The 19,068-nt window shown below is 41.0% G+C and overlaps 1 protein-coding gene across 2 annotated transcripts in view; it reads right to left on the bottom strand.

The window, feature by feature from the left end:
- Positions 1 to 19,068, bottom strand: part of RANBP17 (RAN binding protein 17) — a 166,580-nt gene that overhangs the window by 19,326 nt on the left and 128,186 nt on the right. Inside the window, exons 23-25 of one of the 2 annotated variants that reach the window (XM_052772235.1) lie at positions 15,996 to 16,210; positions 14,683 to 14,821; positions 7,966 to 8,132 (exon numbers count right to left, since the gene is read on the bottom strand). In XM_052772235.1, coding sequence (XP_052628195.1) covers positions 7,966 to 8,132; positions 14,683 to 14,821; positions 15,996 to 16,210 — 521 coding nt within the window. The remainder of the gene's footprint in view (positions 1 to 7,965; positions 8,133 to 14,682; positions 14,822 to 15,995; positions 16,211 to 19,068) is intronic. The other variant, XM_052772236.1, reaches the window with a different exon arrangement.

The raw sequence follows: 19,068 nt of genomic DNA, 5'->3' as shown, positions 1-19,068 counted from the left end.
TTTCTTTTTTTTTTTTTTAAAGGGAAACAAATCATGAATTCGGAAACACGGTTATACTGAAAGGTCAAATCCCGTGTTGTGTAGTAGTCCTTTGTGTGTAGTGCTCTTTCAATAGCTAAACTGTCTTGTCTCTGATGTGCCCAGCAAAGCATTGGGAGGATTCGCTCAAGTTAAACTAAGCTAACCTAAACTATGCTAAGCTAAGCTGAGATAAACTAACCCTGTTCCCAAACTCATCAATCTGTTGTGATACTGGGATTTTTTAAAAATGTATTTTATTTTCTTTTTAAACTGTGCGGGTTCCTAGGGAGATGTACATACACAAGAATCTCAATTTTCAGTAAAAAAACCCGAACAAGTAAACACCAGGGAAAAAACCCCAATGAACTAAGTTTCTGGATCTCATGATTTCAGAAGACACCTTGAGCACACAAATATCTCTCAGGATCACAAACAAACAAAAACGACAGCAATTTATTAGCCTAGGAAAAAAGTGGATATTCAGGTTCAATTCCAGAGTCCTGCAAATCGGAAATCTGCCAAGATTAAGTGGGACATGCATTTAGCGTACGCCAGTCATTAGAAGGTTTTCCGCAACAAACCAGCCCTTTTCACCTGATGCATACCTTTCCGTTTGCTCAAAATGAGCACTGACGAGGTCAGAACACCGCAGAGATTGCCTCATCAAACACTGGATCTCTAGACAAGCATCATCTCATCCGCTATAAGCTTCGACGGGCCACTGCTATCATATCCAACAGCAATTAAACATCCTTGTAAGCCGTTGCTATTCTAGAATTTTAAATTTGATTTTTTTTTTTTTTTAAATGGGGGAAGGTGACGGTGTTTGTTCACTGAGAGCGAGTTTCATTACTCACACGGCAAATCTGCCAGTAGCAGATCATGGAATGGATTGTTACCTTTCCCTATCCATTTTGTAAAGATATTGCTTTCTTTCCAGACTGCAAGCATCACTTCTAACTGGATTTTGAATTATAATGTGAACTTTACAAAATTATTGGTGCTATTCATATCGCTAGTTAGATTCTACAGAATGGCAATATTTTTTGCCCTTCCCCAAACCAGCACCTCTTAGTGTTTTATATAAAACAACCACGGCCAGCAGAAATCGAACATTTCCAAGTAACGTAAAGTATTACATTGCACTGAGTAAACAAGGACCACAACGTTTTTGTACTTCTCCTTAAACTTATTTGCCTTTTTGAAAATATTTATGCAGCATAGAAGACATAAGGTTATTGAGAAATACAGCCAGTTCCTCTTCTTTAACTGAAACATTTATGCTTTTTGTTCTGGTAGCAAAAAGCAATGAACAGTAATAACGCAAGATAAATATACAAGAAACTTATAGATATGATTGTAAAACAACATCATCCTAATGTTTTCATTTAATTACCCTGAAACGTATTCTATTTAATATTCATTACTCAAAAGCCAATTTAAAAGAGAAAGAGGTGAAGGGACTTATTCAGAAAGACGGACTGTCATTCACTGCAATAGTTATCTAATATACAGAAGTTAATAAAGCAGATTAATCTACAAGTCCCTTTAAGCCATCACTGAGTTTAGAACAACTGCCTCTTTGACCTCTAACCCTCCCGCTGTGCACCAGTAGCAGGTGCCAGCTGCACTAAAATTATGGCTGACGCGTTTTAAGGCAAAGGCTTTTCTTACTTTGCTTCTGACCAGCAGCTGACCCTGTAGGAACGATTGTTTCATGTGCTGGCCTAAAGGCTACATAAACCAGTAACTGATAAACAAAAGCATACATACACCAGCTGCCTAGCCTGAGGGTGCACATCCAACACTGACACCTCTAGCAGTTTGTGCTGCAAGCCGGATCGCCGCTTTTTGTTTCCATACGTGAATTCTGTACAATACTTGTTACTTCGCGGAACTAAACTTCTCTCCATCCCCAAAACTGTTTGTGTAAACTATAGCGCAGCTTGGATGATTAAGAGGAGATTCCCAATTTGATTTAGCACCATTATTAAGAGCGTGAAATCTTCAGATACATCACTAATGATGATGTATTTTAACATTAAAAGTCTTAAAATTAAATTACTCGATTCACATGACAACAAATCACAACAAGGCTTTAAACAAAGCAGAATTAGAAAAGACACTAAGCTCATTAATTTTTTTCATTTCTTAATTGACAGCACTCACGTAGCGATAGCTATACGTTTAGCAATATACTTGAGACCGAGGCTGCTGCCGCCTTTACACATGTGCAGCAAGAAGTGCATATAAAAGAGAAGTAACCATATTTTTCATTAAGATAAGATAGCTTTGACATAGTTATTTTGCTGATACAAATTACACAACCACAAAAACAATCAGAGTAATGATTAAATGCAGTTATGTACATGGGAGACTACTAGTGCAAATGTTAACATATTTAAATGGGTTCCCTTCATTAAAAAAATTATATATGATATTAAACCATCAATCAAATTGAAACACTAGAGTCTAAACGTATTGTCACTGGTTAAAATAAATGACTTTGAGACTGAATTTTGGCTCACTCAATATGGTGCCTTTTCTGTTGCTTAGCCACCCAAGTCTCTGCTGGCTTGGGCTACAGCTGGTATATCTCCATCCCTTTCAATTAATAAAGAAAGTTATGATAGTATTGGATAACATTTTTAAATTGTGCTAAGAGGCTGAAAACAGATGTCCCAATGAAAATCCCTCTCACTGCTGTATCAAACCTTTCAAGGCTCAAGCCAGCAAAAGCTGAGCACTCTGCTCCTGATTCAGCTGAGCCTTTAAACACATTTAATTTTGAGCATAGGAACAATGGCACCTGTGGGTTTGATCTGCTCTTAAAATTAAGCATATGCTCACACGCGTGGCTCAAGGTGCTCAGGTACTCAATATCCGGCACAACTGCCCTCTGTCAGTACAATTCGGATTTCTTTTTGTGATGTGCTTATACGCAAGTGCTTCTGCATGGGCCACGAAGCATGCATTATAAACACATCTCCTCTTCAGATTTTTATTTCCATTACTGTGCATAACTCCACACTAGCTGTATATGGCACTGAGGTTTATCTGAAAAACAAAAACATCACTGATTTTACTACATAAAAGGGAAAAAGGGAAAGTAGCAATTTAGAATACGTTTTTATTTTAGCAATGCCACTTGATTTTTCATTGCAGCTGGCATCTTTACTTTCTGTTTTACGTTTGCTACGCAGTGCTGCTGTGCTGCTTCATTTAGTGCATCTTTGTCACTTGAAGTTCTAAGTCACAAGCGCTCAGCTCCCATGAGCAGCCTGGTGAGGTTTTACCTACCGCTGTGAAGCCACACATCCTCCTCCTATTACCACAGTACTGCCCACCCCACCCTTGCTCCCTTTTTCAGCACTACCACGCTCATCATCACCCGCGCCCTCAGAGTTCTTCGTTCACCCACACACCTTCCCAACTACCCGCTGCAACACTCCTTTCCTAGAGACCCCTCTCCAGCCCACGTACTCCATCCACCGTGTTCCGCTACGGCAATCGACGCCAGCTCTTCCCACGTCCCCGCCGACCGTCCCGTACCGCAGCGCTCCGCACCCATCGCCCCCAGAAACGCCGAACCCTCAGAAGGGCTCGGCGCAGGCACAGCCTCCTTCTGCGGCCACCCGGCCCTAAACCAGCCGTCCACCTCAACTGTCCCCTGCTGCGGGCCCACCTGGGCTGAAGAAGCGGAGCGGACCTGCCAGCAGCCAGCCGGCCTGACCGCCGGCCAGGAGGCACGTGCCTTCTGGTTGCCGGCTGGCCGTGCCGCGCAGGCATGCGGTGCCGCTCCACCTCTGGGCAGGCCAAACAGCACCCGCCGCCGCTCCGACACCAGCGAGTCGGAGACGGCTTTGGCTGCACGCTGTGTCTTGGCGCGGGCACTGTGCAGATCTAATCCAAACATCGGTACAACGCTCAAACTCACCAAAACCCCCTCCTTATTCTTATCCACGTGATCCTCCTGAAAATGACGCACAGAATGTAATCACCGTGCAACACCGTCCCCTCATTCGTTACCCCTATACCTAATGCACCTCTCCAAGAAACACCGAAATCTCATTGAAATCTTGTTTCTATTCTACCGACCAACCATTTATCCCCCTTCCACATCCAGCACAGAATTTCAATGACGGCTACGCAAACGGAGTTCTTCACCTACCGTGCGTGGCTCTTAGGAACGTATATCAGAACTATGGGTGAAAGACGCTACAAAACCGATTGATTTTTGGAAAGAACTAACATGAATAGTATTTTACCATACCAAAATTGAACTAACAGCCTAATGTGCACAATTCAGCAAGATAAGCATTTACAGGAGATAAAGGTAGCATCTTAAAACCAAAAATTACACTTCCATTTTCAAAGTGGAGCAAACACCAGCTTCACCTGTCAATCCTGGAGTAACAGCATAGAAAACTAAGGGCCTTTTAAAATTATTTATTAAAGTGCTTGTGACACAACATAATGTAACAGCAATAGTTGAACATAATACTGCTTTCTATCCATAGATCCCAAATTACTTTACACAGGTTAATTCAGTTTACTTGCAAGACACCATCACGAAGCAGTTGTTTGCAGATAAAGCTCAGACCAAGCAGCTCGCCCAGGGGGAACAAAGCTCGTGGCTCAGCAAAAAGCAGGGCCAAAGCCAACAGCCACTGTTAGACTTTAAAGGGACGCAGTAACTTGCTCCTAAAGCAGTTGTGTCACTTCTGTGTTTTCTATTGCTCCCGTCTTGCACAGTCACGTCAACCTGTTAAAAAACCAGAGCTGCTACAGGACCTATGTAAGCAAACAAAATAAGAATTAACAGGGTTTAATTATACAACTCTGCTGCTCTAGCGGCTAAAGAAGATGGGAGCCTCAGTCAGCGCGGGACAGCTATTGGCTGAACGTTCAGCTGCCGCATCGCCTCCCGTCCTAGCGGACGGGCGCCCAGCTGTAAGCCTCCGAGCAGAGGAGCGACGGAACAGTGCCGCTGCCGCCTCAGATACTGCTGGGGACTGAGGGGGTGCCCTGCGCACGGACCCGCGGGGCAGCCCCACGTGGAAACGCCCCCGCTCGGACGGCCGGGGACGGCCGGGGACGGCCGGGCGGGCGCGGCGCCGGCTGCGCAGCGGGCAGGGCTGCGGGCAGCCTCGGCGGGAGGGCCCCGGCGGGGCGCTCCCGCTCCCGCTCCCGCTCCCGCTCCCGCTCCCGCTCCCGCTCCCGCTCCCGCTCCCGCTCCCGCTCCCGCTCCCGCTCCCGCTCCCGCTGGTCACCGGGGGGAAGGCGCGGGGGGCGGGCGGGCTGACCGACCCCGCCGGCCCCCGGAGACCTCCCGCCCAGCTCCTCTCCCCCCTCCCCGGGCTCGCCGCAGCCCCGCCGGCCGCTCGGCACCGGCCTCCCCCGGCCCTGCCCGGCCGTCCCCGCCTGAGGGAAGCGGCGGGAAGCGGCGGGGACGGCTCTCCCGCGGCGGCCGGCGCTCGGCCGGGGCCGCTGCCCGTCCCGGCGGGCCGGGAGGCGTCCGGAGGAGAGTCGGCACGGCACGGCCCGGCCCGGCCGGCGGCACAGCGCCGGGAGATTTCGCGTCGTTAGAGGGAAGAGAAGACGGCCGGGCCGGCCCCGCGGGGTGGCCGCAGGGCGACCGGGGGGTCCGACTTGAGGCGGGCTGTTCCCCGAGGGCTGCGGGACACGCGAATTCTCCGACTCCTTCCAGGGACCCAACTTGGAAGAAGTGCTCTAACTAGTAAATAATTGCCATTATCGTTGCATCAGTTTAGTTTAAAGAGCTGACAAACCTCTCTAAACTCAAAGCACAATTAGTCATTAGGGTCTAGTTTTTCAGCACTGTTAAGCAATTTGTAACCCATTCCTTTTAATAGGGTTATGCATTACTTAACCGACACAGATGTCTTGAAAACTGAAACCGCTGGTTACGAAGCAGCAACCTTGTTCATTAGCTTCCATGATAGTCAAATCATCTATAAAACCAGTGTTTAATGGCCAGCCGATGAATAATCAATGTCTCACTTTTCATCTGAGTGTGAAAGTGAGAATAATCTAATACACCGTCCCCCTGGTAGAACGCGAGGCCTTGGGTTCCGTTTCTATTCAGGGCTGATTTATAACCCAATGGAAACCTGATGTAAACATATGATCAATGAGTCCCATCATTGCTGATAATAACCCCCAGCCGGCCCACTCCCTCATCTCAAAAGCCATCCCTTTAGGCTATTAGTTTCGTCCAGCTAATCCTCTCTACTATTTCTGCCTGCTGCTTTTACCTTGGCCATCCGTTCAGTCCAGCAGACTCAGAAGTAATTTTATACGCAGCAGAGAGCGGGTGGAATTGATTTTTCACTCAGTGCTCCGTTCCCATCTGAATAATTATCAATTTTACTGCCTCATAAAGGGAAGAGTCAAAATTTCAAATCAATTCAAAAGAGCTTCTGAGACTACAGGAACTGTGCATGAGAATAAAGGTCAAAGTTGTCAGTGACCTCGGGAGATGATGTCAGATATTAGTACACTGAGTAGTTGACATCAGAGGCACTCAATACGATATGACTAGTGCTAATGCAAATCATATTTATGCTGACTACTGGAGACCATCCATTAATATTTAAAACAGTATGTGAAAGCCTGCATTCAAAATAAATATAACGTATTCTGCAGAATCTGAAGTTAATAAAGACAGATCACCACCCAGTCATATGCTGTGAAGTGAAGGATTACTGCATATTAACAGACAAAGTATTACATCAAGATTGCCACAAATGCAGGCAAGCCCAGAGCCCAGGTTGCTGTTCTGCCCCTTACGTTCCAATACGTTGCACGCACGGTACAATACTGAGCAATCTGATGTACCCAAATGCTGACTTCATTGCTAGTTTCCGTGAAACCCCTATTAGGCAAGTAAAACATAAGAACCTGTAATATGACAAGGGAATCATCATATTCTGATAATGATGTCAATAATAAACATCATTAATATTCTCACAATATGCTATATACTGCCAGGAATATATTAGCTACGATTAGTTACTTTTCACCTTCAATTAGAACAGTAAACAAATGACAACAATAACTGTGGTGACTGTATGCCAAGCTTTTTCCAAACGACCACGTACCTATTAGGGAAACGCAAAGACTACCACACCAGTCATCTGCATTTTTTTAATAACCTCTGTTTTCGTTAAAAGCCTCCAGACCTGTGAAACACGTCTCCTGCACCGGCATCTTTGCAACTGCATTAGGAATCCAGAGATTCTTGTAAACATGCATTTTCAAATAGTTTAATGAGATTTTAAGGGAATGTGGCACTGAGCAAATGTAGAGATATGTAGCTATGAACATCCTGATCTCCCTGTAAGGTACTTGGACTGTGATAAACCTGACGGGGCTGGGCAGGGGAAATCTCTCCTAAGCAGTACAGCAGCCACTTCCTTTTCAGAAGCATGAGATTTAATTTCTATTGTATTTACCTTTAACAGAAAAAAATCCCACTGAGTCACCTATTGCAAAATAAAATATTCAAACTCGATAGCATACAGCCATTCAATTTACACATTTCATTACCAATATGTGTGGTTCAATGCCAGAATTTCTTCTTCTTCCTCCTAAAATACTTTAGGGAGCTTTCCTTCCCATTTGTCCCATCTAGAAATGTATTGATGATCTCACACACCTCTTTTTATGAGCAAAAAAGGAACATCAAGTTTTAAGATACTGTACAGCCAAGTATAGCATCTCTGCTTTTCAGAATGACAAAAAATATCTTCAATCTTTGGTTGTCATGAGAACACAGCTGAAGCTACTCAGGGTTGCATACCAGCGTAGGGAGGTTTGTTCTGTTACCAAATAGCCAGTGCTACCCTGGTGTTCAGTACCACAAAAATCAGGACAGTTCAGAAATGTCATAATATCCCATAGAAAAGACTGCTAATTCACCTGCTGTAGAATTTCTGGGTTCTGCTGCATGAAATGAAGCAATCTCTGTCCATCCTGTGAAATCTCTCTACATCTTAGAGTCTTCTTGCCTTCTTTAGCGAGGTGCTTGAAGAGGTAGGTGACAATGTAGTCTAAACTAGCGCAACAGCTGGAGGAGACGATTGTATCTGTGTAAAAAATGAAAGAGTTTTGAAATTGTTTCCATAAAAGAATAATTAATAATGACATGTTATAGTACTTGGAGAGCTCAACTTTAATAATCTCTTTGACATTAGGCTAATCAATACATTGACAAGTCTATTTTTGATACATGAGTTGACTAGCTTTAAAGACTGCTTTTATTAATGCACAGTGGTATTAAACCTTTGCTTTTGAGTAACTGGATAACTCCATGTACTAAAGATCCTGTGAACTCCAGTGAACTTCATTCACAACCATATGAATGCAGCTGCCCCTCTGCGTCCTGGAAGGTGGTGCAAGATCAGGGTTGACATTTTACTGGTATTCAGTTCACATTCAGAAGGCTCCAGATTCCTGGAAACTAAAATTCTGTTTTGATCTGCTTACCGAAAAGGCAAGGTTAAATCAAGTAGAGCTGTTGCCCAGGTTTTTCTCAAGTAGTATTTCACAATGTTTCTCTGCCCCAAATAGCGTACAATCAATGTCAGGCGGCAAACAACGAACAAGGGCCATTAAATGTAGTAAAAGGGTGATTGCAGAACAGCCAGTTAGTCATTTTGCTTAACAACTAATAATTCAAGTAGGTTAAAGTAAATATGGCTGGCAACAACACAATAGCAGTCACTACCAAATACTTCATAAATGTCCCCAAATCTGAAAGTCATGACAGCAAAGGAGGATACTGTTGAAAAGCAGAAGCAAAAGCCACTTCATATCTTTACTTACTGTTTCTATAAGTAAGGGAGATTAAAAGCTTAAACCTATTTGCAGAGTAAATATGTCTGTCTGATTTATGTAAGTTATTTTGTTGCTAGGTGTTGCCTGCTGTGCCGCTGCTGCGAAAGACAATTCTGCTGGCTTCCATGCATCAGCAGGATGATAACAGCGTACTGGTCCTTGGTTCTCATGCACGCTCCTCTCGTCTTCCTCCTGAGAAGAGCAGTGCACCCTTCCCCCTGCCCAGCTGCTGGCTCCTTCTGGCCCGACACCCGAGATACTCCTTGGCCCCAAGACCCGCTGCTGCGACTGCGACATTTGCAACTGTGCTGCCTTCCAGCTCCGGTCCTGTAATCCCGGCCGGAGCCGCACCTTGAAACAACTACCAGTTCCTCACCATACCAACGCCACCTGAAGCTCCCTCTGTACAGGCAGTGGTTTAACCTGCTGGGTGCAAGGTTTAGCCCCAGCCGATACTCTCTGCGATTTCCAAAGTAGGATCCAAATGAGCGGAGCATTCGGGACTCCATCCGGTTGCCACTGACTTCAGCTAGAACTTGTCTAGGCCTTTTATAGTTCACAGTATTTATTTTAGATGGGCCACTGGAGTAAGGGATGTGTGGGGGTTGCAAAAGGAATTAAACTGTTAAAATGCTCATTCTGAGGGAAAAGGGATTAGAAGGATCCAATTAAATGTACCTTGAATTCTTTAAACTATGCTAATTTGGAGGCCTGCCAACCTTGCAGTGTTCATTTAAACACATCCCTCTAGACACTGAAGTATTTTGATCTGTGTCTGTTTAACTCCTTAGGCTCTGTGCTGACACTATTAACCCTTTGCCATCTAAAACCTAATTGTATTTTGCTAAGAGTGTTTTGAAGTAAACAGTGAAGAAACATTTACAGGCAAAGAAGATACAAATGGTCTCCTAAGACTTGATCTTCCAAGGCAACCAGCTGACTTAGCAGCAGGAGTGAAAAGCGATCTAACAGCTCACAGAAATGAGCTGGAGCATCTCATCTCTGTCCCCTCTGGACCAGTGAGCTTCCTAGGACTGAATTCAACAGGGCAGGATGTTAAGACACATTGCCAGAACAAAGCTGAGTTCAAAGTTATGAGTCTAGCCAAAGTAAAGACCGCAGAATCTGGCACTCGTGTTCTCAACCAAAACAGTCCTGCATATAAACTAGAAATGCAATTCATGATGGAATTGAATCACCATCAATAACAACAAGTGAGAGATTTGAAAATACATATTTCATAGGAGGGCTCTGCTGTATTTCTAAACCAGTGCTTAACTCTATTTCTTTTTAAATTGAATAATACAAAGTAAATCAGTATCATCAGTTTACAAAACAGCAGTAGTTCTAAACATGCTGATACTGTACAAGTAGATATTTTACATTCGACAGTAAGTGATTTTAGCAGGACAGCAGACAGGTCTATGCTATCATTTGCTCATGAGAATCTGATATGAGTGTTAAGAGCTACTTAAATTTGCCCATAACTATATATCAAATATGCTTCCCTATGCTCATTTTTCCTTTTGATTGCAAGGATATAACAGACAGGGAGCATCAAGCAAACTCCCTTGAATGACTCTTCTGGGCATGTGGAACCTTGTGCTGGAGCAGAATAGTGTTCTCACTAAATCTTAGTGAGACAAGCCAGCCAACCAAATAAATAGAACAAACAAGAGCAACAAGGAGCTACCAATTCTGGGCTATGGACAGAAGAAACGGGCGAAGAAGACAGAATAAAGATAGAATTATAAAAGAAGCTGAGATCTAAGCTTCAGATAATCAGGAAAAATGCAGTCAAACCGCATTTCTCACTTCTGGTCAACTCAGCCCTATCACCTGTGAACTAATCATTTGGATCACGAAGCAAGCAGGCCGTGGTTACAGAAAATGCCAAAACCAGCTCCACGTGTGTCAACATGGATCCAGGAACAGTTCAGCAGTTTCGTGAAACAAAACATCTCTCTGGACTTGATGACGAGGTAGGTGCTGGTGGTGGGCAGGGGACAAGGACGACGACTCTGGCACCAGTCACCATCGCATTCAACTAGCTCTTCTGGTTTCTTCTTTGCCAGTATGCTTTCATTTTGTGTTTTGGGGGGTAATTTTACATGCACTTTTTTATTATCTGGGTGTTTTTGCCTTATGCAGGCAATTCCAATCAGCCATTAGCTCAAGTAACTGGAAGTTGAGCATGTATGTTAGAATGGGTTATATTATTTTAAAAAAGCCAACAAAACCCCCAAACAACTCGAGGATGCCATTGGTCTCAACAATATGACAAGAGCATGCTGAAGGCGAATTATTTTTCAACAGTTTAATGACATTGCTGAATCTTTGCATATCAAAAGATTCTGTTTTGTTTTTCACATAAAGGCAAGGAGAGGGAGTTAAGTGGTATTTTCCCTGTCCATCAATTGCTTACAGTTCAATACTGGCATTATTTGCCTTTGAGACTAAACCTGGAAAGTAAATGGATTTAGCAATTTAACATCTAAATTAGGCAGCAAGACAGAAAAAATGTTTTACTTTTTCCTCAATGAATAGCATACTATACTATTAATCACATGAGAATTAGAAAAGCTTTGCAGAGATTAGTGACAACATGCCAGGCAGACTACATTAAAAGGCTCTGATCCACTGAGTCAGCTGTGAAAAAGCCAGGTAAACACTTTAGAAGAGAACTATTGGAGTGTTTATCCTCGCAATAAAAGCTTAGATGAGGGCTTCCATTATAGCTGATTTACAGCTAGGTGCTTCAGAAGGAATACATATTCTTTCGCAGTGTTTATAAAGTGTGGAATCAAGCAAGGTATTTACTCTGCAACAGAATGAACACTCCTCAGAAATAACGATTTGGGGAATGTTTATCCTACAGCTGACAACAATGAGAGCCTCAAAGGTTTCACATACATAAAGGGAATAGAGAAAAAAGTCAGATACTTTTTTTCTGTGAAAGAGAAGTGATCTCCTGGTATTTAATTTTTAAAATAAAAAGACAGCTATTTCATTTTTATAAACATTTCTGAAAATGACTTGTATGTTCTAATCAGTTTAAAACACAATTCCCCCTCAGATGGCTTATAGCCCTGAGCCCTACTATTCTAAGATGTTCTTGTGGCACTGATATAATTCAGTGAAAAAGGCAATGCTTGGATCTACTTACCCATTTTCCAAGGACGGAAGGATGTATGTGACCAAGTAACACATAAGAAATAGATTTGTATTTCACTGTCTGACAATTGGTAATGTCCCAAATCCCAAAATTTTAAAAGGGATAAAACATTTTAAAGGATGACTCTGTTAAGAAAACGCAGTGACAGGTAACTAACTCTTGAGAGGATTAAAAATAAATAAATTAACAGTAAGAGCTATAAACTGACCAAAGAGTAGTTCATCTGGACATGTCATTATAAGAGTATTGAAAATTATTCAGTTCACTACAAAAATAAAACTTCTTGAACACAAATGAGGAATTAAATGGCTGACATCAATATCAATTCTTGATACATGCAGTATTAAGAAACATGATATTAAGGAAAAAGAATCACTTTATCACTTCAACATGAAAGGTGATCTAATCATGGAAAGTAATGCGCAAGAGACATTCACAAAGATTAGGGGCTGCACAGGCAGATTTGGACAGAATCAAAAATTGTTTTGGAAAGCTAGAGAACACAAGTGGAAAATGTAGGGAAAATACCAGTAGGATCCTAAAGGTGGTGGCAGAAACAAAATGGGATCCTCCATTCCAACCTCCTGCCCAAAACAGGGTCAGACAGGTTCCTTAGGACCTTGTGCAGTATCTGGGAATATCTCCAAGGATGGAGATTCCACATCCTCTCTGGGCAATATGAAACAGCCAAGTCTTACTGACAGACAGATTTGGCAAGTCTCAAAGACTGAAAAACTACTTGAGTTTGGAGGAATCAGAGTAAACAAAGAAAAAAACTGAACACAAAAGAGCATAATAGCTTTTGATGGACTGCCTCAAGCCTTCAGTGAAGTCAGAAGTTAAAAATTCCTACACACTTCATTTTAGTCTTCCATGTTTGTATTTATTTTAGATACTTTAAGGACATTAAGAAGAACTGAAGGAGAGCATTGGCTAAGCAAATCTATGGTTTATGAAACGTGAAAAAAAAGTGAGCTGTTAAAATTTTTGTTGATGCTTTTCTCAGCAGAATATCAGGAATTCCACCAAATGAAAGTTTCCTAAGAAAACATCTATGCTCCTAAAAAATTAATAATTCTTCACAATTAAACTCCCAGATAAGTCAAGCCACAAAAGTATAAAGCCAAAATTGGAAATAATACATACTGTTCTTACTCCTCCTCCCTGCCTGGAGTGAGAAATCAACACTTTTTGAGAGGGGAAAATAAACATAACACCTGAAAGCTGAAGCTTATATAGCTTTTACATTTTCTTCTCTCCCTTTTACATGAATTCAAATTGGGTTTCAAAGAGATGGTTAAAGTAAACTTGGTATGCTAGTGAATTATCAAAATGAATATATCTCAAATGGAAGAGATGTAATGTGGAGTGATAACAGAGAACAGGGCTTGCTAAACTGGTAGCTGTCAGTCAAGCTACCGTTCAGTACGATACATCCATTTGCAAACGATCAACAGGCAGATTCCCAGCAGAACCAGCCTATAGGCAGAAACTGCTGTACCATCATTACAGGTGACAAAGCACTCAAAATATCTGGGAGAAGATGGATTTCGGCACTATATAATAAAATGACCTGAATACTTCTTTACTACTGTTGCTTAGCTATTCACTACCCATTTTCTCTCTAAGAGTGGTCCCCCTCTTGCAGCAAAAACTGCTGAATGTGTTTAACATAGCAAATGCTTTGTGAGTCTCGGTGCATTCATGCATTCCTATGGGGCTTGACTGACACTTGGCGGTAATGAGAAACACCAGCTATTATAGAGTAACATCTAGACACACTAACATTATACGTTCCTATTTTTTGTTCCTTAATAACCATCCTAATCAATAAATATGACTGTAAGGTTTTGAACAGCTTCTCAGTCAAAAACTGTATAAATGCATGGTATTTCTAGGTGATCAGAGTGTAACTGCGTGATTTATTTTTTCTTCCCCCAAATGCTCAGTCTCCTTCTCCATATTCCAAATGACTTTAGGCTACCAACCCTCCGGGCCTCCCCCCTTCCCAAAGCCCAAATGTTTGGACAGTCATCTGGTTAAAAAGCATAAATTAAATCGTGGAAGAGAATGAAATGAACTGCAATCAGACTGCTGTATTTTTATTGTTACTCCAAGTATGCTTCTGTTGCACTGATTCTCCTCTATTCAGGAAGTACTGAATAACTAGTTTCTTTCTTCCATGGATAAAGATACCTTTAAATTTCTCAAATCATATCACAGCTGTGCAGAACAAGCATTATTTATACAACAGCTATGTTGATCAAATAAAAACAAAACCCCACAGACTCCTGTACACATATTAATACATTTTAGTTCTGAATAACAAATGCTTGAATTTTCAGTACAATCCTAGCAGAGGCACAATAATAATTTTAACAATTCTGGCTTGTAAGAAGAGACAATTTAAAAATACTATCTGTAAAAACGTACAGGTTAGATGTTTAAAAGAACGTAGCTCCATTAACCAAAATGGTCACATTCTTAAAACGTTCAAAAGCCAGCATCTTCCACTGTCTCTTGATATTAATTTTTTTTAAGATACAAATGAATGTGCTTCTCTGAAAATCCTAGATGGCTAAATACTTGAATTCTTTCTTTAGCCGAGTATAAGTAATTCTTACCTACTGCAGTAAGTCCTTCAGATATTGAGGTAAGAATATAGATTAGGACGCGAGGTTCTAAACTGGTAATGAAACTCATGTGATCTTGGGTCAGACACTCCAAAAGCGGGTAGTAAGACTGGCTTAGTTTTCGATATTGCTGAAAAAGAGAGTACACATTCATAGAAAGTATAGATATTACCATTGACTAATATTAACAACATTAACAGATGACAGAGGAATGATCTTACAGTTTCTAATTTAGCCATTAAATCGGAGTATTTATAGAGGCAAAATATTTTCTCATCTTCAGTAGATTTCAACTTTTCAACTTTACCATAGGATATAAACTCACTATTAGTTTAAAATAAGCTCAGGGTAATACAATAATGCTATCATGCTTTGACATTCTAGACAGCTATCAGTCTAGTAAAAGCAGTATAGCATTCTGCCCAGGGTGTCAGTTTGACAGGATTATGGCCCGTGTCTTACCTTCTGCAGGAAATCTGCCTAAGATTTAGCACAGATTTCCCCAAATCATCTCAGAGATGGACTTTTTTTTTGTGCTCAGATGAGGTCCTGTAACAGGCTCTGCACAGGCAAAGGCACTTGCTTGAACCCATTGGCCCAATCAGCATCTCACTCTTAAGGACTCCTATTTAGGGCATTTATTGTTGGATGGCTAGGAATGTGCCAAATATGCACACTTACTATACAACCAATACACCGATTTTAATTGAGAGCAACTTTTCAGTTCCAAGGACTTTCTTTATGTGGCAAGCATAAATCTGGGTATTAACTATACTTAACTATCCCGAATTTGTCCCTTCCTGCAAGATGACGACAGTTCTGAACTGAAGTGTCACGAAGAAAATGTCACAGTTCAAATTTAGGCTGATATTGTGCAAGATCTGTTGCTTTCCCACGGAGAAGTGGGAACATGGTATACTTTAAAACCAAAGTTTTAAATATCATGGGGAATACACAGTGACAATTTACAGATTGAAACTAATTGCAGAGTGGCTGAATATGTGAGGAAGTTTTACAGTGCGTGCAGGCAACCTAAATGGGTTTGCAAGTATAGAAAGGAAAAAATTTTGCATTTCTCTCTTTTACGACAAGCCTAGTGAAAATTCTGGAAAAGCTCTCGTTTCACATGGCAGTTCAATCATACCTGTATTTTAGATGTCACTATATAAATAAATTCAAGCAATTGAACTGAAAACTGCATTTGAGCTGTTCTAGATCCCTCTGTCTCATTATAACAATACAAAGCCTGTGGTGGTGTTATTTCATATTTCACGTAAAGACTCCCAAGATGAGTAATTGCTTACTAGCAAGTCACTGTGGGATACTGAAAGCAGCATTTTGACAAAGGCCTGAAGTACATTGTCAAAGTGGTTGTCCCCGTACAACTTGAAGACGCCAAAGCTGACATAATTTCCACATAAGGCAGATTTGAGTGCAGAGTAACAGATGGAAATGCCCTTGAGTTTCAACGGATAAACCTGATCTTTTGACAAAGTCCCAAGAGAGAGGATCTGATTACCTGTTTTCATAAAAAGAAAGAAAGAAAGAAAGAAACTTATATAAGCAGCTGCAAATCTAAAATATTTTGATGGCACTATCTAAATTTTTTTTTCTTTATTTTCATTACTATTTGGAAGAAAAATTGTTTCTGCATTTGATGAAAAAGATCTGTTAAGTAAGCATGACTAGATCTTAAAAGCCACTAAGGAATTACTATGCAAAATTTAAAATATAAGCTATGGAATTCCCATCATTGATGTACAGCCAGACCATGACTGGGTCTATCAGCATTAATTCCTTAACCTGAACAGAGTTGCAACACATGGTTTTATAGTTTCTCATGCTGCAGCAAAGCCTGGTTTTGATCCATTACCATGACGGTCTCTGGGGATGGCTGCTGATGTATACACACACTAAATATATCCCTCAGAAAACAAATATGTCCATTACAAAAGCCTCTATTTTACCAGTCACAGATGGGAATGACTTTTTAATTAAACTCCATGTTTATAATGTAAAAATAACAGCTAACGGTAAATATTTGCTGTTGCTATTAACAGGCAATAGTGACTTTTGGATCCACTGTGTAGCAGCGCAGTAGATCCCACTGCAATCCTCTGTACAAATCTAATTATTCACAAGGCCTCATTACCAAGTTTTCTAATTAATGCTCATCTTCACAGCACCCCGTAGTTAGTTTGTCTTCATGACAAATTTTTTTTTAACCTCAAGTAATTAATGAAGGTGAGCTAAAACAGTAGAATGAACCCAGCAAAGATTAAGTACTTCAGTTCTACCATGAAGTAGCCTTACTAGGTTGACCCCACCTGATGTTGACCTTGACAAGCTTGGCCTGCACAAAACCCAAGTGCCAGGTCTTCACTTTGTTATTACTCATCATTCTGGGTCATTTTAACTACAGGAAAATAACACAAAACTGTACCTTTTTAAAAAGTATTCCTAAAAATAAAAGCACAATAGTCTACAGATCAGATGCTCGGCTTGTCTGCTTTCAGTGTCTAACCTAGCTGTCATGGCTATGATGACAACTTGGATCAAGGAGCATTGAGCGAACTGGACGTTAACTATCCACAATTCCAAACCCTGCCAGTTGAGAGAGGTAGTTATGAAACTCCGTCTTGCTTTTATAATAGGCAATTAAAAAATGCCCCTAAAAATTTGCCTGAGATGACAGAGATCTCACAGACTGCGTAGCACTGGATAATACATATTGAGGCCTAATATTAAACTGGGTCTGTCTGTACACAGCTCTCCTTTCTACCCACGCAAATTTCCACCTGCAAATCAGATAACCTGCCTTGTTTTAATTCTTTCTTTTAATGCTATTGATTACTGACAATGAGGAGTTTACATCATATAATTAGAAAAATGAGGGGGAAAACCTTGTTTCTAAACACCCAACACATCAAAGTATCACCCACTTGGTATCATTTGACGCAAAGAAGAAAAGGCGTAAGTTACTGTTTAAAACATTGATGTTGTTCACCAGTTCAAGACAAGTACAAGACAAGTTATCCATTAGGTTGTAAAGGAAAAGTAGATTTACAAAAAAAGACTGGGAGTACAATCAGGGATTGCTTAGAAATAGTAACTGGGGTCTGTAAGAAGCTGGAATGGCGTCACTAGAATTACGGAAGGGAGGAGAAGAATAAAATATTTATCTGGGAAAGATGGTCACTTACAATCAAAATCAAGCCCTCAATTAAAAAAATATTTTTATGAATGAAAACACAGAATGGTTTTGATACTGAGAATGGTTTTGATACTGTAAATCTACCACATAGAAATTAATTCCAAATGGTGTTGAATTCCTGTTATACTAAAAATGACCATTATGCAAAAGATCCTCTTTGAAAAGTAAAACATAGCAGAAAAAGAAAAAAGTCTTCTAGTGTACTGGGATATTCATTTAGTGTAATACTTTACATTACAGAGAAATTGCATTTACATAAAATTAAAGATAAACTCCATTTAGCTTCCTATGGTGCCCCATTTAAGATATCCCAGCCAGGTCATTTTAATTAGCATTAATCTTTTTGACAAGACCTAGTCTAGTTACTGAGAAGATCAGTGAATTTCAAATTCTGTGAATAAAATACAATAAAATACAAAATTCTGTCTGTGAGGTAAAGTGGGAAGGTGCACACTGTTTTTGAAAGCCACTATGTAAACAGTGTACAATTCTTAGGGCAAAAACAAGACAGAATGTTAAGTGTGCTGTAAACTAACCTTATCTGATCTTCTCCACTATTAAATTCTCTGCTGAAAATCTCTACTTTAACAACACAAATATATATATGGCTTCAGAAATAAGCAAAGACAAAGTTTTGGATCCAAGAAAGTAACAGCCTTGAGTTTATAGCTGAGCTGTCCAAGCACGACATCGTGCAATCCTAGGTCCTTGAAGTACTTACTCAGTATAATATGCAACAACAGGTGGAAAGAGCTTAGTAGTTGTCAACAAGGCAATTATGTACTCAATATGGAAATTAATTGGAAGTCGATGGAAAAACTGGATGAGGAAAGAAGTTGGAAAAACCCTAGGAATCCCTTCGCCTGAGAACATAAATTCTAGGAGGTATCCACTAGTGCTGATCTTCTATCATTTTTATTACTTCACAAAAAAAATCACCCTATAATTAAAACTTTAAATCCACTGATCAACATAAAGCATTCAATATATAGGAAGGCACAACCCCTGCTCCCTCACACCGCCTCACCCCGGGGCAGGCATGGCAGAAGAGGAATTCGGTGCCTATCCCTTCTCACGGAAACACTGAGAAGAATTTGGGTCTAGTGCAAGATTAAAAGCTGCTTTTTGCAACTGGACAGAGTCCACAGAGAACTGTTCTGTGT

Source organism: Harpia harpyja, chromosome 20 (genome assembly GCF_026419915.1).
Source record: "Harpia harpyja isolate bHarHar1 chromosome 20, bHarHar1 primary haplotype, whole genome shotgun sequence".
NCBI lineage: Eukaryota > Metazoa > Chordata > Aves > Accipitriformes > Accipitridae > Harpia > Harpia harpyja.
Note: the sequence above shows the minus strand (reverse complement) of the source record. Positions and strands in the feature narration are given on the sequence as shown.